This window comes from Sparus aurata, chromosome 19 (assembly GCF_900880675.1).
Source record: "Sparus aurata chromosome 19, fSpaAur1.1, whole genome shotgun sequence".
Classification (NCBI taxonomy): domain Eukaryota; kingdom Metazoa; phylum Chordata; class Actinopteri; order Spariformes; family Sparidae; genus Sparus; species Sparus aurata.
This window is the reverse complement of record NC_044205.1, coordinates 11881817-11900341: the sequence shown is the minus strand read 5'-3', so window position 1 is coordinate 11900341 and position 18525 is coordinate 11881817. Positions and strand designations below refer to the sequence as shown.

Here is an 18525-nt window from a genome sequence, read left to right as displayed (position 1 = left end):
ACAGTTATTTGGAATAGACACAATTTGAACACATTTATAAACTAGAACTTTTATTTTCAACAAAGTAGATGTTTCATGGTTGCTGATCATTCCATGCGGCTGCGTTTTCCGCCTACATACAGTACACTTTGTATGTATGAGCTTACCTTCTGTGTCTGACTGCATGCAGGCCTATTCATGAGTGTTTGCCCTCATTTCTCACTGAGCAATCATATGAATTGCAAGAGCACAAATGCCTGCATGCACACACACACACTCACACACACACAAACACAGTATTCTTGACGTCATTTGGCGTTGATAAGAGAGCAGATTTCGGAGCCACTGGGGTGTCTGTGTCAGTCTGTTCACCCAATCCTAGAGAAATACACAACACCTGCACTGACCTAAATGATTCATAATCACACACACACTGACACACACAGACACAAATCTTTCCAAGTCTTCCTCCCTGTATGTCAACACGCAGTCTTTCTCTCACTGAAATGTATCTTTGGTCACAGCTTACTGAGCTGCTAAATCTTTAATGTGACTGACAAGTGCAACATTAGATGATGCCAATGGGGCATCACATGTAAGGCTGTCAATTAAGCTGTTGACAGAAGCGCTCAGGGACGTGTGTGTGTGTGTGTGTGTGTGTGTGTGTGTGTGTGTGTGTGTGTGTGTGTGTGTGTGTGTGTGTGTGTGTGTGTGTGTGTGTGTGTGTGTGTGTGTGTGTGTGTGTGTATTTTTACACCACACAGTTTAGTGAGTCATGTCAACTGTTGCAATCTGTTTCTGCGCACACTAATAGAATCTTATAGCAGCATATTTGAATATATGATTACGCCTCACCATGAAATGAACATAAGTAGAATATCAATCAGCCGTATGGAGGTTCGGTCTTGATTGAGATTTTTCTGCGTCAGCTGATGTCAGATATCATACTCCAGACAATTGTCTTTTCGTCATTTTCCAAAATCTGAAGTCTTTAAAATGCTTTGGAAAACCCCCAAAAGATTAGCCACCAGAATAGGCACTGTTCTGATCAGTATGTATGATCAGACTGTGACATTTTTGGATGACATTTTTGTGACATTTTGTCCTAATGGGGCCACCGAGATGGTGAACATGGTGTGCATTGAGTATTTTCGTGTCTGTGTAGGCACTGGCGGCTAAATATGCAGTAATACCCTGTACAACCTCTGCAGTGATCTCATCGCTCTTGGGTCAAGAGGTGCAGATAATAGTTGGGGCATCATCATTTTTGAAATTTAAATTCAAGTAGAGCAGTTAAATTATGTGTGTATGTGTGTGGGTGCATGGTTACTGATGTGGGCAGGAATGCTGCGGTTGCCTTGGCGACCCTGGCATACTCGCCAGTGGTTCGGCGTGTAACCGATGAATAATTCAGGGTGGTCAGAGGCGGCAGGCTTTCCCATGAGGCCGGTATCATGTTCCCACGAGTCACCTGGGCCGAAAGCTCCCGTCACTCCCGAGTGCTCCGTCCCAGCTCTGTTACTGGAGAGATGAAGACACGTTTTTTAAACCCCTCCAGCTGCCATCACCCACAGGCTTTGTCATACAGTCAGTGATACCAGTGTCCAGTTGCATGGCATACGCACTCTGCTTTGCTGAGTAGTGGTGAAACAGAATTAAGTTGAATCGTGATCTGTTCTTAGTTATATTTGACCCACTTTTGCTTATTGTTTATCTATCTGAAAAATTGCTGTATCTCTGCCTTAAAACCATGACTGGATCTGAACCGTGACCTTTGTAATCCATTGTACCACTAATTTTCAGAAGTCTTCAAGCACAAATGTTGGAAAAGTTACATTTGTGACAGCCATGTTTATTGTGCATTGGCTTTTTTTCACCACTGTAACTCCTTGAAATTGAAATAACTTATCTAATACATATTTAGATAATTCATTGAATACATAATTATTTTAATTAAATGTCAGGGCAGGAAAGATTAAAACATCTTTCTTCTTTAACTGTTTTCTTATCTAGGTTCTAATTGGTAGACCTGATATTTGTGGTATAAAACTTCAAGGTCTTCTCCTGCTGAGTGTCTATCCTTGCAGGGAGCTAATTGTATTCACCCAGCACCCCTGGGCGTAAATCCTTCCCTGATTAGATGGGTAGAATGAGAACCTGGAAAGCTCATAGGCAGGTACTGACAAGGAGGTGCCCATAGCAGAGAAATTTGTTGGCATTTTGCATCCCTCAAGCAGTTTTAAGGCAGCATCTCTGTCCTGCCAAGTAGCACACCTGTGTCACTTGATGTTTGTGAAATTCTAGCGAGTAGCATATGGCTCAGAGTGACCGCCAACCCTGCTTATTTAAAATGAGACATTATACTAGAGTTTGTTTCCATTCTCAGTTTGTACAAATAGATCTTCTGAATTATGAAAGAATGTGGAGATTCAATCCTAAATAGTGTGCATTCATTGTGAATCCAGTTATGTCGATATGCAGTGTGTCGTTCTCTGCCTGAACTGCCAATCTATAAGTCAGATTCCGTGTAGACATGTAGGTACAGTACGTTTTTATGTACACATTCTTAAGAACATGCAGGGACAGTATGTGTACTCAACATGAGTAATACTGTTAAATATACAAGGAACAGTTGTCTCCTCTTTTCCATTTAGCCCATGAACATTCTCGGAGTAGCTCAGGCTTGTAAACACACACTCTGCTCTCAATGATGGTGTGTGACAAACCTGCCCTGATCACAGGCATAGAGACTTTATAGACCAGTCTGAGACTAATTACCTCTGATATTGCAGTGTGTGTAACAGGACCCAAGGGTGAGTGATGGATAATGTTGCAAACACTTGGGAAATAACTTGTAATTCCAGGCACTGTCACAGAAATTGATGCATGCAAGGACATGCAGAGGAGCCAGCAGTGTTGTAGTCAAGGCCACCTAAACTAAGAGCAAGACAAGACCAAGATCAAAGCAGGGCAAGACCAAGTCAAGACCGAGACCAATGCTTGTCCCACAGTACATGGCACGCTAAAATGTGGAACATGCAAACTATAGGTCTTGAAAGGAAATCCAGAGTCTTCATTTGTCCGAGACAGAGACGAGGCAGAGTAAGAATGCAGTGGATTCAGAGACGAGACCTTCAAAAAGTGGTCTTGAAACCAGAATGAAACCAGACTTGAAACCAAGACAAAGTCTCAGTTTTTGTTTCTCTCATACTCAATTTATGGCAGCACTATCCAACGAAGACTAACTAGTGTGACATTAACAAATATAAGCCAACATTCTTCTCTTGATTTTTTGTTCTTGTCACAATCTTTTCATTCGTTTTTGAAGTCACTTGATGTCAAAAGTCCGCCCTCACCATCTGTCTAGAACCAAACTTCCACGTCCACAACTTGCCATATAGAATTTATGCACATGTGATCTGCAGCCACATGCTGTCTGTAACCCAAGGGGACCGAGCTCCTATCAGCTGATCGGTCACAAACGTCAACATCAGCAGCCACTGCACGTTGCCATGCCGATCGTGCTTCCTGAGGCACTTCTCATCCATAATGGAGTGATTCCATCGCCTTGCCGGTTGGCCTTTTGATGGCACCCATCGACTAATTAGCCCGCCTTCTGCTCGTCAGGTAATGGGCCAGACCGGCTGGTTGGGAGGTGTTCTGGGGACATGAAGGCTGCGGGTTCACCCCAGTTCAGCGCATGTGCGAGGCATCTGGATGAGGACAAGGACTGCGAGTCACTTCAGGACGAAGCCTACTCTTCCACCGGATAACTCGCATGTTGCTCCCCTGATGTGCAATATTGGTAGCAGAGTCTCATTTAACCTGAGATGACATTGCTTTGCTTCTTAGCTGACAGGTTCTATGTAGCTTTGGCTACATAAATACACTGAAATGTCCTTTTAGGGGAGATATGAAGGCCATGATTTTAAACCACAAGCTTTTTTTTTCATAGTGTGACAAAAGTGAGGATGAAATGCACTCTGTGTGAAGCCTTGTGTAGAGAAGGGAGGTGAGGCCGAGTTCTTCCTGCATCAGGCGCATGAGCGATATCTACTTCAAAGTGAAGTGAAATCAAGTGTGGACGACCCAAAAAAAGGCACTGATGAATTTGGGAAACTTTAGCCTTCATCGGGGCAGGCTGCTGGACTCCATATCATTGCACTCCAAATCAATCTGAAAACTTGATTTCCAGAGAAGTTGAACCTCATTATTGCACTCCACTCTTTCCCCAACACACACTGTTTTTCGTACTGCAAACATTATCCGATTACACATAATTGGCTGGTTTGATTCCTCTGCATGACGATGCAGGTGAAAGTTTTCGTAAATGCATGAATGTAGAGCTGTCCCAAACGATTAGTTTTCAAACGATTAATTTAGCGATTATTTTTTTGATTAGTTAATTTAATGTTACATGACCAAACAAAAGTAATGTAGTAACTGTAACTGTCGTTGGTAATTTATATGAGGAAAAAAATACCGCAGTTGTAGGCGGAGCAGCGTCTGTCCTCCCGCCTGTCCTACCAACTCTTCGTCACATTTCTGCCTGAAAAACAGCGTATGTCACCGGCAAAAACCTTAAACTCACTCAAGTGGATGTGTTGATAGAAATCACCGTCACGTCTCTTTAGGAGCGGCAGCGCAGCTTTCTGTGTGAATTACATGGCGGTTCTTCTTTATTCCAGCGATGCTTCACTCTGTGAATTGAAGAACCGCCGCTGCGGCGTGAATGCAGCGTCTGTGTGAGAGGGGCTATTCTCAGCCTCCGCAGGTACTACCACTTCCTGTTTGGGATGACGCGTCGCGGAAAAATTATTCATGTCAACAAATTGATGTCGTCGATTACGTCAACTACGTCGATGCGTTGTCCCAGCTCTACATGAATGTATCGAACAGACAAAACAAATATATTACTTGTTCGTTAAAACATTTTTATCTGATGCCTAAATGTATTCCCCCATAACATGTTGCACTATATGACATGTCGTCTGATCTGTATCCTTTGTTATTAACAATCCTTTTGTGTTCTCTGAAACTGAATGTGTCCAGTTGCATTTTAAAGGAATAGTTTAACATTTTGGGAAATACCCATGTAATTTCTTACAGCCGTTTAGCGAGTGAGACCCCCGGCCTGGCTTCGACCAAAGGTTAGATAATGTATACCAACTCTGATTCATTAGCACGTCATAGTTTATTAATCCTTACAAAAAAAACTGTGTTCGAATGTCAATTCGGTTTTCACCATTTCACGCCCTCAGGGAATTTTTTCAAATTTGACACAAACTTCAACCCCGTTCACCAAAACTACATTTGCCTTTCATGTAATTCCTTTAAAGTCTTCAAAAATGTAGTCTATAATAAATGAGTCTGGGCAGACATGGATGTAAACTACAACCTAACTGGTGCATAAAGGCATACGATCGCGAGGCATTCAATCAAGTTTTGTTTTGTGTAAGACAGTGTGTCAACTCTAAATGGGCAGGAGTGTAAATCACCAATGTATAATTTCCTGCTTTGATCCAGAGGAGTGAGCCCGAGATGTGAACATTCATATTGATATCTCCTCATCAACAATTCATGAAGCTTTTCTCCCCCTGTTATGGTCTGATGCTCTGGTCAAAATAATGATGGTGCCTGATGATCGTCCCTCTGATGCTTTACCTCTGGCTCTATTTGCAGTAATGTTACTGCGGCAGCCCAGTGAACCACTTGTCATGCAGCAGTGGATGAAGTATGGTTACCATTCTGCATCATTATTATTACATCAACAGGGAGTCCAAATTGCAGCTCTATTGAACAGCACCGTCTATTCTTACAAGCCCCCTCGTTATCTGCAGAGAAGACGAGGAGGAATTTCTGTCTTATTGAATAAGGAGGCTGTCGAGCTGGAGCCTCCTGGTCTCTAGACTCCTTACATTGGCTGAACACAGGACCCATAGATCACGGAGAGAAAGAGTGAATCGATGAGAAAGAGAAGAGGGAGGATGAAGAGAGAGATAAGGACTGATAGGAGAGCGAAAGCTAGAGTAAAAGGAGTGGAGCTCGTTGCTGATTCAGCAAAACACATCCTTAAGATCTACCCTTCCCTCTCTAGGATTACAAGCAGAAGATGGGTCACTCTCCTGGAAGTAGTAAAAGAGTGGGAGACACTGCTTCAGTCCATTGTACTGTAGGCATCAGTAAACATCTGTATTGTTGTTTAGCTATTCTTTTATTTTCTCGGCTGTCCAATAGCGTGTCTAACATCACTGACCGTTTCCTTTCTCGCTGAATTCCCTTCAAGTTTAACCTCTTCCCAAAAGAAGTCATGGAAGACAGAACTAATAAGATGACGTGAATCATGATCTGTAAACTCTGTCAAAGACTAGGATCCAATCTTTTACAGTTCATGCAGTATTGGGGTTTCCTCAAAAAGCTTAGCTTGGCAGCAACATTGAAGGTTTCCGCTTAAAAATGGTGTGGAAAAACCTCTTTTCACACTTTTCATTCTTTGGCTGATGCAGCATTCTCTCACAAAATGTCTCACCCACCACTATATATGATTGGTCAAAGCTATTAACCTATAAACACCGAATAATCTGAATCTGCACAGTAACACAATGTATCAGATTAGAGAGGAAGAGGAAGTATAAAGCAGCAAAATAGTCTGAAGAAAAGTTGCTGAAAATGGCGGGTGTTCGATGCCAGGACGAGCTGTAAAGAGTCGTTTTACTGTTTACTGTCTGTCTGAGAATCTCCAGAGATGTTTTGTAGATTATGAATTTTTCCAGACTTTCCACTGGCATGGGACGAGTATGCTATGACTGTGTTTTTTTTATTTTTGGCTGAACTAATCCTTTTATTTGCAAAATGTCGCTAAAGAAGAGGCACAGAGACTTGTTGTCGCCGTCAGTGTACAAAGTTTGACTGAAATCACCGGCTGCTCTTTTCTGCTCTACTCATTTATTGTGCTGTGTGAACCGGTGTGACAGCTCCACCCTTCATGTCCTGCCAATCTGCTTCTCTTATGGGACGCTGAGCAAATCCCCCCCCCCCCGCCCCCCCACAAGCTCCTACAATCACACACACCTTCCAATATCCTGTCAGTATCTGAGTGACAGACATATCACACAACAGCTTCGGCTTTCTCTTTCTCTTCTGCTCCTCTTTCTAATGCATCTCTGGATCTGATAATGACCGCATTGTCTGGAAGCCCAAACACATCACAGCGCCTCGCTGAATACTTACTGCCAGCACCTCTTGAAATACACACTGTCATGTTCTCTCCATGGCTTCTCATTTACATAATAGTGGTGTTGCTCATACTGCAAATGCATTTCGTACGCACTGTTCTTGTGTTCTTAGCAGAGAACATCTCAGATCTGTACTAGACACAAATGTATATTTTGTGTTTGTCCTCAATCACATAGACGTATTCATCTAAGAAAAAAGCGGGCCAACTTTTTTTTTTTTTAAAAACCCATGTTCTGAAGCTCGTGTCGAATTAAAATGTCTAAACAATCAGCTCGTATAGCATTCCGACGCTGCAGGAGGCGCGACGGCCTCGTGGCAGTCTGATGCTTGATACGCAGTGCCACGTCTAAACCCTAAACTTTTTCTGAAGTTTGTTTTCGTTGAAGCTCCTTCGCTCCAAAAGCAGCAGTGGATTTCACGGGGTCAGTGGTTTTAGGACAGAGCCAAACGTGGTCACAATGAGAGACCTCCGATGTCAGAGAGGAGATGTGAGGGAGCTGATTATAGGACATGAAAAGGGAAAGTAGACATTAGGAGGAAAAAGCGACGACGGTAGGGAGTGATGGAGAGGAGATGTGGGAAAAGAAAGCATGGGGGGAGCAAGTAAAGATCTTCCAGCATGTGTGACACCTGCTGCTTAATGGGATTGGAATGAATTAGGCTTAATGATGGCAATATGAGGATGATTTTCAAGCATGCTGAAATCAAATGTGAATTTAATATTATAATATACAACATAATATAATGTAAATGTTGCTTGACCTACAATCTAATTTACACTCGTAAAACTGAAGACTTGTAACTTTAAGCGCAAGTTCTAAAAGTCTGATTTGTGAAGTTAAAGATAAGAGTTGTTCCAGAGATTTAAATTATGTTTGTGCGCTCGCCTCCCTGAGATTTAACACCCTCGTTCTTCAGAGATTCGAACGTTGCCTTGCCGACTTTGCATGCGGGTATTTATGACCCTATTTTATCAGGGGAAAGATCTGAAACTGAGAGAAAAAACAAAGCAGCTTTAACTAAACTTGGCAGGGTTTAAAAGAGGTCATTTGTGCTTTTCAAACCTAAATCATAGTTTTTATGCTTTCCAAACCTTACTTTGGTACTTGGATTTGAGTGTGTTTTGGAAGGAAATGTGCTTGTTTGTGTTTGTATGTGTGTGTGTCCACCATGTGTGGTATTTCTGTCATGATTTTATCATGGCTGAGCTCTCTGTCAGTGAGTCAGGCTTATTTTCAAGTGTTTCATGACATTTCTGTGTCGTCGTCATGAGCATGCACGTGTGCCTCAGATTGGGGAGAAGTCATTATAGCGTCCGGAAATATCACACCCGCACCTGTCGCCCTGACGTCTATCCACAGTGTAAAAAACCTGACACACATCACAACGTTATCGCACACTCAGTGAGCGTGAAAGGGCGTACATAGAAACGAGATGCAGTGCACCCAGCAGAGGAAGATGGAAAGTGTAAGCAAATGAGAAAGTCAACAGGTGGAAGAAAGAGTGAAGTATGAGGAGGAAGCCCTGGTGTGCAGGAAGGTGGGAAGAAATGTGAATCATGACACATTCGTAACATTTTGACGTCTGCAGCCCTGATGAGAGCCGGGCTGGATAAGTCATCGTGGCAGAGTGCGAATACGTGCATGCACCCAACTGTAGTCCTCAGGGGATGATCTGGGATTTGTCAGTGTGTCAATCAGAGAACAGATAAACTACAAGGAGCAAGTCAGCCTTAGATACTGTATGTTCCTCTCTGTTAATCTCTTTTAATGGAAGCTTGGAAGACTTTTGAAAAAGTTAAAAAAAACGAAACAATGTTTGAGTCTTTTGAGTCCTACATCTATTTTGGAAAATGGAGTACTGATGATGAATTGAGGGGTCGCGGCTAATAAATATTAGCATATTACTGTCCTTTTGTATAATTACAGTTGTCTATTCTGTATGGCCAGATACCTTTTCTGTGCTGAGGTGACAGCGCTGAGGATGGCAGTGATGTATATTGAGCAAACGATGTAGTTCACAACAGTATTGTATTATCTATTTACGTCAAACTGCAGATTTCTTCACTTGAAAAATGAAAAATGAAAAATTTACGACAACATTTCAGTGGAATCAAACATTATTTGCCTCGTGCCATTGACTGCTGTACAAAGTTTATCCTGAAATACGGTCCCATGGGGCACACTTGAAGCGACGTCACATTGCCTCCCTATTGGCTTATTACCTTTCTAGCTAACATGAGCTAGCTAGTGGTTGAATGCGTATGTGAGCTGTTGTCTAACGGAAGCTAATGGGTTATCAAGTATGTTGTTTAACCTTGAAATACGGCCTGATTTCCATCGCAATTTTCACCGTCCATTGTCTAGTCTAGTTACTGGTTGTAATATTATAACAATTTGTCGGATTCCCTATGTGGTGTAATGCCTTGTAACATCAAACTCAGCATGATTGCATGACTCTGCTAGAGATGAAATGCTGCTCCCCGTCCCCAAGCTCAGTTTAGCTTTTGCTCCACCACAACCTCAAATCACGAATATTGCCATCACTCAGTGTTGTAACGGGCCTCTTTGTGTCCCAGTCGGTAGCGCTTTTTAAATATCTACAAACGGCCCCAAGTTTCTGTGGAACTCATTGTCGCTGCTTGGAGCCCGACACGAGACTCGCTCTGTGTTACAGAAGCTGTAGACTCACATTTGTTCCGTTGTTGAATCATGCTTTGCCTTTTATTGCATTCTCCTCGCTGCCTCTCACACCATGCTTCCCTTTCCCGTTTAGTGAATTAAATTCTCAGTATGTATGCTATCCCGAGCAGCAGGCCTCCATGATGACTAAAGCAGCCCGACAACATTGTGTACGAGAATAGCGCTCACGTTTCACAGCACAGCGCTGCTGAATGAAAAAGAAGAGGTCTGAGGCAAATATGCAGCCTGAGAGCACCGAGTTCACTGGGTCTTTCCAGTCCAATGTCTTTGTGTTGTGGTGTCTCCCTCCACTTCAAACAATATTATTAATATTTTATTGGTTTAATTTTCTTTTTTATTGCGCGGCTTTGTGTTGCTAAATGCAGCAAGACGAGAATCTGTATAGCATTGTTATGATGAAGACCGAGAGGCTGGGACTCTCCAAATCCCTAAAGCCTCTACAGTGGGAAAGCCCAGTTGACAAGTCAAAAGATCTGAGCTGCGATTCCCTGTGGCAGGATTTTAAAGGGGCACTGAAAGCTCTATTACACCAAAGCCCTTTCCTGACGAGCCAAATGACTTGATAACAGATGACATTCTGCTCTTTAAACTTGTATCTCTCTTTCTACTCATGCCCTTTTCCTTGCTAAGATATTCTGAATAACGAGCTTTTGGATCTGTTATTTGCTTACTATCTTTTTCTTACTATTGTATCCTTAGCTCACATATAAATTGGTGCTTTTCTTTGTCTTTTATGACAGTAGAAGAAGAGTCTTTGGGTTTGTTTGTTGGAAAAAAAAAGAGAAGCAATTTGAAGTTGTAGCTTGCGGCTCATGGAAATTGTGGTGAGCATTTCTCACTATTTTTTTTCAACGTTTTATGTGCTAAGTGATCAACTTTAAACTAGCTGGCAAATTAATCAATACTGGTACTGTTGGACGTGAGCTGTAGCCATCAGCTTTCAGAGATGGGGACTTGAGCCCTTGTGACTTGTGTCTTGTGAATTCGAGTCATTGTTTTGATGATTTGACTTGAGACACGATGACACAAATTACTTCTTTGTTGAATATTTCTAGTCCTTTTTAATCTGGCTGTCATTATTTCACAGTTTGAAAGTGATGGGGAGGGAGATTTTTCTTGGAGGGAGACAAACTTATCTGTCGGCCTCTCAACTTGTAACTTGGGGTGTAACAATCCATCGATTTATTGCGTTAAGGCCTAATGATCCAGTATTATCAATGTGAAGTGAAATGTCATCGTCAGATAAACCTATACACCATTTGTTTCCTGACAATTTTGCAGAATTTGAGACTTTTGTAAAAATGATTCTTGTTCTTAAGCCATGTTTTATGTGTTAGGCCCATGAATTTAATGGGATCTGTTAGAACCCCCGAAAGAAATTATCCAAAAGAGGTGTAACAGAAACAACAGAACCAAGTTGCAATTGAAATAATTTTTTTAACAAGCAGCAGAAACCCCCCCACATAACCTCATAATAATCAAAACAACAAACTAATGGGTCAGTCAAAATAAAGAAAAAGAAGGGTAGCCTTTCAGACCAACCAACCAGGGGCCATCGGACTGGGACTAACCCTATATCCTAACCAAAAATAACAAGCAAACATGAACTAGCCATGAAAATAGGACTATTCAACCCATCAGAACAACACAAAAGAAAGCAGCAGAATTGAAAACATCTCATGGCGGACTATGTCAGCAAATACTGTATCATCGACCAAAGAATCGATATGATATCGAATCATGATGAACTTGGTCATTCACACTCCTACCCTTTACTGTGATGTCTCACCTCTCTCTCCGTCCCTGTTTTTGTCCATAGGCATGGCTCCAGAGGTATGGTTACCTCCCATCTGCAGACCCCAGAATGTCAGTGCTGCGTTCTGCTCGAGTCATGCAGTCAGCTATCGCTGCCATGCAGCGCCGCTACGGCCTCAATGTCACAGGGACTCTGGACGGCACCACTATAGAGTGAGTCATACTCTTATAAAAGAATCTTTTAAGGATGCCACAAAATGGGAGGTTGGAGTTGTGTGCTTTATTCATGATGTGTTTCTTCTTTATAAAAATTTGAACAGAAGGGAAGTCATGGCCAGTTGCACATCTAGCCTATTCTAGGAGGTAAATGTCGGTATAAAGAAAGGGCAGTGTTTAATTTAGTAGCGTAGATATTTATTTCTTGTATTAGCTTACATGGCAGTAATATGTATGGATAAGTAAACAAATAACGTGTGATTTTTCAATCAAATGACATGTGACAATTTAAATTTCTACCTCAGAATTGTTATATTACCAAAAACATCATGCTCCTTATATATTTTTATAAAGAGATTGTTTTTTTTTTTGCTTGGTAAAAAGAATGTTTTTCTTAGTCAGTTATGTTTTTGATTGTTTCGACGCACAAAGTGACATCTTCAAAATGGGGAACAAATGGTCGATGAGTCGTCATTCATCCCTTGATTTGCATTCTGAAGGCGAGCGGAGTCATTCTGCCAGACACAAAGTTACCCTGACACGGATTAAGTGGGGCATTTTAATTTGATCAAAGGGGCCTTTTACAGAGAGCACACCTCTACCATCAGATCAAAGGCTGCAAAATGTCAAAGTATTACTACTCAGCGGAAGAGACGGAAGAATGGGGGCAACGTGCGATCAGTCAAAGCCGACCACCACAGCCACGGGCAGGGGTGGTTTGACGAGAAGGGATACATACACGTGGATGTAAGGGGAGAAAATAACAAACAAAATTTCTGATATCACATGTTTGTAGTTTCCGCTACATGTTGTTATGTAGCTCGGATTTCAACCCCAGGACCTTAACCAGACATCCTTTTACCTGCAACTCACTAAATTCAGTGTTCACTGACATTTGTCCCCACCAAATACCATCCATGCTACAAATAGCAATGAGCTCAAATTGGCCGCTGAACTGTAACATGGCAATGTGGTGGCCAGCGGTGTGAATGCAGACTAACAGCTGTCCAACCACCGGGCTGAAACAGAGTGAAATGTGATAAGCTAACAGTATGCCTGTGTTTTTTTCTCTCTCTCTTCCTCTGCTTCTCTCTGTTGATGTAGCGATAACACGATAAGGTGAGGCGTCTCTTGTGTGCAATACGTGAATGAATAAGTACTCTTAGACGGTGGCTGTGATCAAATGTGTGCATGTGTTTTATGTGGTAATTTTTTGTAGTACCTCATCCACTTCCTGCCAACACTTTGTCAGTGTTAGAGTTTCTTTTACATACAAATGCAGATTACTACATGTTGTGGTTGTACAAGCAAAATGATCAGTGCACTCTCGGTATTGATTGGTTGTCTCCTCTATCCTTCGCCATAGGTGGATGAAGAGGCCCAGATGCGGTGTACCTGACCAGATGGGCGGTGCAGCCAGATTCAGCGTCAGGAAACGGCGGTACGCCCTCACAGGACAGAAGTGGCAACACAAACATATCACATACAGGTGGGTGTTTTTGAATTCATCAACAATATGTCGACCAACTGAAAAAAATGAAGACGCTGTAGTTTTTTCTATTAATCTGACATGCACAGAAAATCTCAGCCACACACACACACACACACACACACACACACACACACACAGCAACTCTTGCTGTCAAGAGGGCTTTTGTCAAGTTGTGAAGACATCCGGTCAATAAAATTAACCCAGTGTGGGCCCACAGCCACAGAGAAAAAAACTGATAACCACACGCACACACACACACACACACACACACACACACACACACACACACACACACACACACACACAGGCATGTGCACACAGAAGGGGCTTCAGGACTTAACCAGTGTCGTTGACCTTTTGATTAAGACACACATTCCTTTCACAGAGACAGAAAGAGAAAAAGCCTGCTGACAATTTTTTCATGCAGTTGCTTCTATTTTCTTACACTTGGTATCTTTTTTTCTTCTTCTTGCCTCCATGGTGCAGCTTATTTAAAAATATAAAATTTGGCTGACTCTTGACTTAAAGGGTCCCGTTTGTCTTGTAAATATTCCCAAATTCACACTAGTTGAACTAAGGAGCAGCAAATACAAATGGTCTCTCTACTGTTTGTATATATTATTATTGTTTATAATATATTTTGCATATTTTGTTTTGTTGTGTATATATTGTTATTGTTTATTGTTTATAGCACACTGTGCATTGTATATATACACTATGTATATATTGCCTTCTATTTATGTTATGTACATAATGTTATGTTTTATTTGCGGACCCACTACTGCTGTAACATAATAATTTCCCTGTCTGGGATCATTAAAGTAATTCTATCTATCTATCTATCTATCTATCTATCTATCTATCTATCTATCTATCTATTTCTCTATCTCTCTATCTATCTATCTATCTATCTATCTATCTATCTATCTATCTATCTATCTATCTATCTATCTATCTATCTATCTATCTATCTATCTATCTATCTATCTATCTATCTATCTATCTATTACACCCAATCAACAATATTTGGACTTGTATAATGGACAGAAAACTACACAATCACAGGTTAAACCAAGGTAGAGCTGCAACAATTAAAGGAGGCATATGCTTCATTTTCAGATTCATTCAATTCACATTTGATTTTGGGTTTACATGCTTCAGTGTTCAAAAAACACATACATTTTCTCAGACTGGCGTGTATTCCCCCTCTGTCTGAGACACTCTGTTTATTTAAGGCCACCCTCCTGAACATCCAATACTAAATCAAGTCTTGCGTAGCAAACTAACTGCAAGGCATTACTTATGCAAATGTGTGACTCTGTGACATAGTGTGATGTCACAAAGGGACTACTGTCGAGGTGTTTCAGGAGCAGTGTTTTCTGTGGGAGAGATGAACTTCTGTTGATGCAGACCTTTTTTAACTTTTAAGATCTTTTACATAAACAAGAACATAAATAATGCGCAGAAGGAAAGGGAAAAAAAGAACACGATTAATAGGTCCTCTTTAAACAATTAATTGATTAGTTGTCTATTTAAAGTGAAACTCACACCAAAATGCAACCCAGGGCCTTTTTGTGAATGTACTTAGGTCAAACGTTCGCTCAAAAGCATAATTACGACGAAAGCGCCACTTTTAAGATTGACTGTATTTTCGTTTTCAGGTCAAAATCATTTTCCATGGAGTGCTAGGGGCAAATACTAAGTTAGCATCAAAATCGCTATTTTTAAAACACTTAGGAAGGCTCGACACAACATAAAACTTTACTCGTAGTATCACCAGGGTCTCTATACATGAACTTGAGCATTGAGAACATTGTTTGTGTACACAGAGTTTATTAAAAAGAAAATTTTTAAACAACTCACTTTAGCAGTTGTGTTTTCCGAGAAGTGTCGATCTCCACACGCGACGTAACAAGGAGGACAGTTAAGGTGGAACGCTACTGTCTTCCTGCAACAACTATCCACGTGACTTTTTACGGCTTTAGGTTTTAGTAATTTGGATTTATATGGCACTGGAACAGGACGGCGGCAGGCAGAAAAACTGTTTTAGTAAACTCTGTGTACACAAACAGTGTTCTCAATGCTTGTCTTCATATGTAGAGACCCTGGTGATACTACGTGCAAAGTTTCATGTTGTGTCGAGCCTTCTTTGTGTTTTAAAAATAGCGATTTTGATGCTAACATAGTATTTGCCCCTAGCACTCCATTGAAAATTATTTTTGACCTGAAAAGTAAAAATCTTAAAAGTGGCGCTTTCATCGGAATTATGCTTTTAAACGAACGTTTGACTTGAGGACATTCACAAAAAGACCCTAGGTTGCATTTTGGTGAGAGTTTCACTTTGATAAATTGCGAACTACTTTGATCGATTAAACTTGTTTAAAAAAAAAAGACAACAATGTGACTTCAGCTTCTTAAATGTGAATAATTTCATGTTTCTTTACCCCTCTGCGACTGTAGGCTGAATGTCTTTAGGTTGTGGACCAAGCACGACATTGGAGGACGTTATCTCCACCGATCATCATTTTTCAAATTTTAAAGACCAAACAATTAATCAGTTCATCAAGAAAGTAATCAAAAGATTAATCAACAATGAAATAATCATTAGCTGCAGAGCTGCAGGCCTTAACTCTAGGTCAGCATAATTTTAAGCCAAACTACACCATTATACACATTACTGACTGTGTTCTTCAACCCTGGGACTTTAGAAGAGCCTGCTTTATCCTCAACAGAACATGTAGCACAAATGGGAAATAGATTGTACATGTAAGAGCCATGCGTGGGCCAGAGACCCTATCACCAATTTTTTAATTCACAAGAACATTTTCTGATGTTCAGCCACATGAGTATTAATGTAAAGGACAACATGCTGCGGTTATATAATATTTCCCTGTTGATTTAGTGAGGTCAGTAGCCCAGATTCTGTCATATTTTATACATACTATATGCTGCCTGCCCGCAGCTTCATGTTTAATGGGATAATCTGACTTGTTTTTTATTTTTGCTCTGCCCTAAGGATAAATGTATGAGCGGCATTACATGCTGAATATAATCTAGTGGATCAGTAACCTACAGCTGAAGTAGGATAGTATATCACCGATGGCTGAACTGTTCAGATTCATGCCTGCGCATTTTTTCTTTTTTAAAAATGACACTGGGATTGGGTTTGGAGTTTGTTTCACCAGAGCTTGGTTCGTCTGTCGTGGCGCAGATTTGAAAAAAAGAAAATGAGCAGGCAGATGAGTGGAGGAGCGGATAGGTGGAGCTGAGGAGGGAGGAGAGCGAGGCGTGGAGGGGTGGGTGTTGGAGGAGAAGCAGCTGCAGAGAGAAAGAGATGAGCTGAGAGGAGAGGAGAGGAGGAAACCCCAGTGGAAAGCAGAGGGTGCTCTCTGACAGATTAGGGTTATGTAATAGGATGGGAGCATTTTGAGAGTGTGTGCGCTCCTTTGCGTGCATATATGCGTGTGTGTGTTGTACGTAGATGTGTGCCTGGCCTCTAGTCAATAGTCAGATGTGCCTGCAGCTGCTCCTTTCTATTCAAATTGGTGCTAGAGAGGTGCCTGGAGAACATAGAACATTATATTTCATTGAGAGGCATCTTAATCTTCTTAAAGGTCGTGTGTGTCACGTCTACATATCATTTATCCCAAAAACTCATAAACATTAGTGTGAAAATGTTATCCAAAAGGAATGTCCGTCTGTCTGTTTGTTACTCGTATATCTCGAGAATCGTTCATTCGATGTACTTCACACTTGGCAGGTTTGTTACCGAGGACCCGGGGAAGTGCAGTGTCGATTTTGGCGCAGTGTTTATTACCAGATGGCCGCTTTGGGTGCTTTGTAACTATTTCTTGGGTGTGTTGTTTAGGGGCGTATCGTTGAAGTGTGGGTTCTGGGCAAATGTCTGTTCAAGATGGAGTTTTAATTCTAATGTAATGCTGAACAGTTTGATGACTAATGCAAGGTATGTTATATTTATGAACCGCATGTTTTGAACGTGAGGTTTCAATACGTTTCAATACGTTTTGCTCACTTGTGGTTAAATAGATTCCTTTAGCTGATACTCAACTTTACTCAACACAGGGACACAGGACTGTGTCTCTGCTGGTTTATGTTATAGCCACCAGGTTTAATTATTTTAGAAGGAGGAATCATGTTTTGTCCGTTATTTTGGCAGGGCATATTGCTCTAAATACTACAATACCCATGAGCCTCAGCCGACATTAGTATGGAGAAGAGGTCAATCGGAGGCATGAACTGGATTTGTAGCTGATTAAAGCCTTGTTGATACAGTTGAATTCACCAACAATAAAACCAGATTTTATTACCATTGTCATATTTAGCTTCCACTCCCTATTAGTGGTGAAAGAAATTTTGAGTGAAGTGATTGTATGTTTCTTGCCGGAATACAATATCAGCCTTGAATTTTAATGCACACAGGCTTGGTATCTTCAATGTCTTATCAAGGTAGCACAGTTCTTACTTATTCTTACTCATTTGTGCTGGTGATTTAACTGAGTTTCACTGATCCTAGCCATAGAAGTGCTATAGCTGTGAGTCACACAGTATTCTCAATGGGTAGCTCTCAACAATTTCATTGTAACTGATAGAAATGTCAAAACTACTAAAATTAGACAGAACTTAACTTATTAAGTTATCTTATTATTATAAGCCAATAATATAAAGATACTTCGCTGTCTCACTTTTCCCAGTGTTCTTTTAACCTCCAACGTATAGGATCTAGGGCAGGCATGTCCAAACTATTCCACAAAGGGCCGGTGTGGCTGCAGGTTTTTGTTCCAACCAGTCAAGAGCACACAATTTGACTAATCAACTTTCTGAAGACTGAGATCAGTTGATTGAATGAGTCAGGTCTGGTGCGTTGCTGCTTGGTTGAAAAGAAAACCTGCAGCCACACCGGCCCTTTGTGGAATAGTGTGGACATGCCTGATCTAGGGGGACCTGTAAGCAGGGATGGAACATAATATTCATGATTACGTTTTAATTAGTCAATAATCGCCTGAAAATAAGAATCCTGTTTCACTTCGACAAATCAAACTCTGGCTTTAGAGAGGGCCTTTCTTGTTTATTAGTGAAAGGGTGAGACGAGGGGTGTTCAGTTGGCTGCAGTCAAACTCACACCTT

General features: G+C 41.2%; 1 protein-coding gene across 4 annotated transcripts in view; it reads left to right on the top strand.

The window, feature by feature from the left end:
- The window catches only part of mmp16a (matrix metallopeptidase 16a (membrane-inserted)), a 76250-nt gene that overhangs the window by 7013 nt on the left and 50712 nt on the right, over positions 1-18525 (top strand). For 2 of the 4 annotated variants that reach the window (XM_030398313.1, XM_030398315.1), the window contains exons 2-4: positions 11737-11885; positions 12993-13007; positions 13255-13377. In XM_030398313.1, the coding sequence (XP_030254173.1) occupies positions 11737-11885; positions 12993-13007; positions 13255-13377 (287 nt within the window). The remainder of the gene's footprint in view (positions 1-11736; positions 11886-12992; positions 13008-13254; positions 13378-18525) is intronic. The other 2 variants (XM_030398314.1, XM_030398316.1) reach the window with 1 other exon arrangement.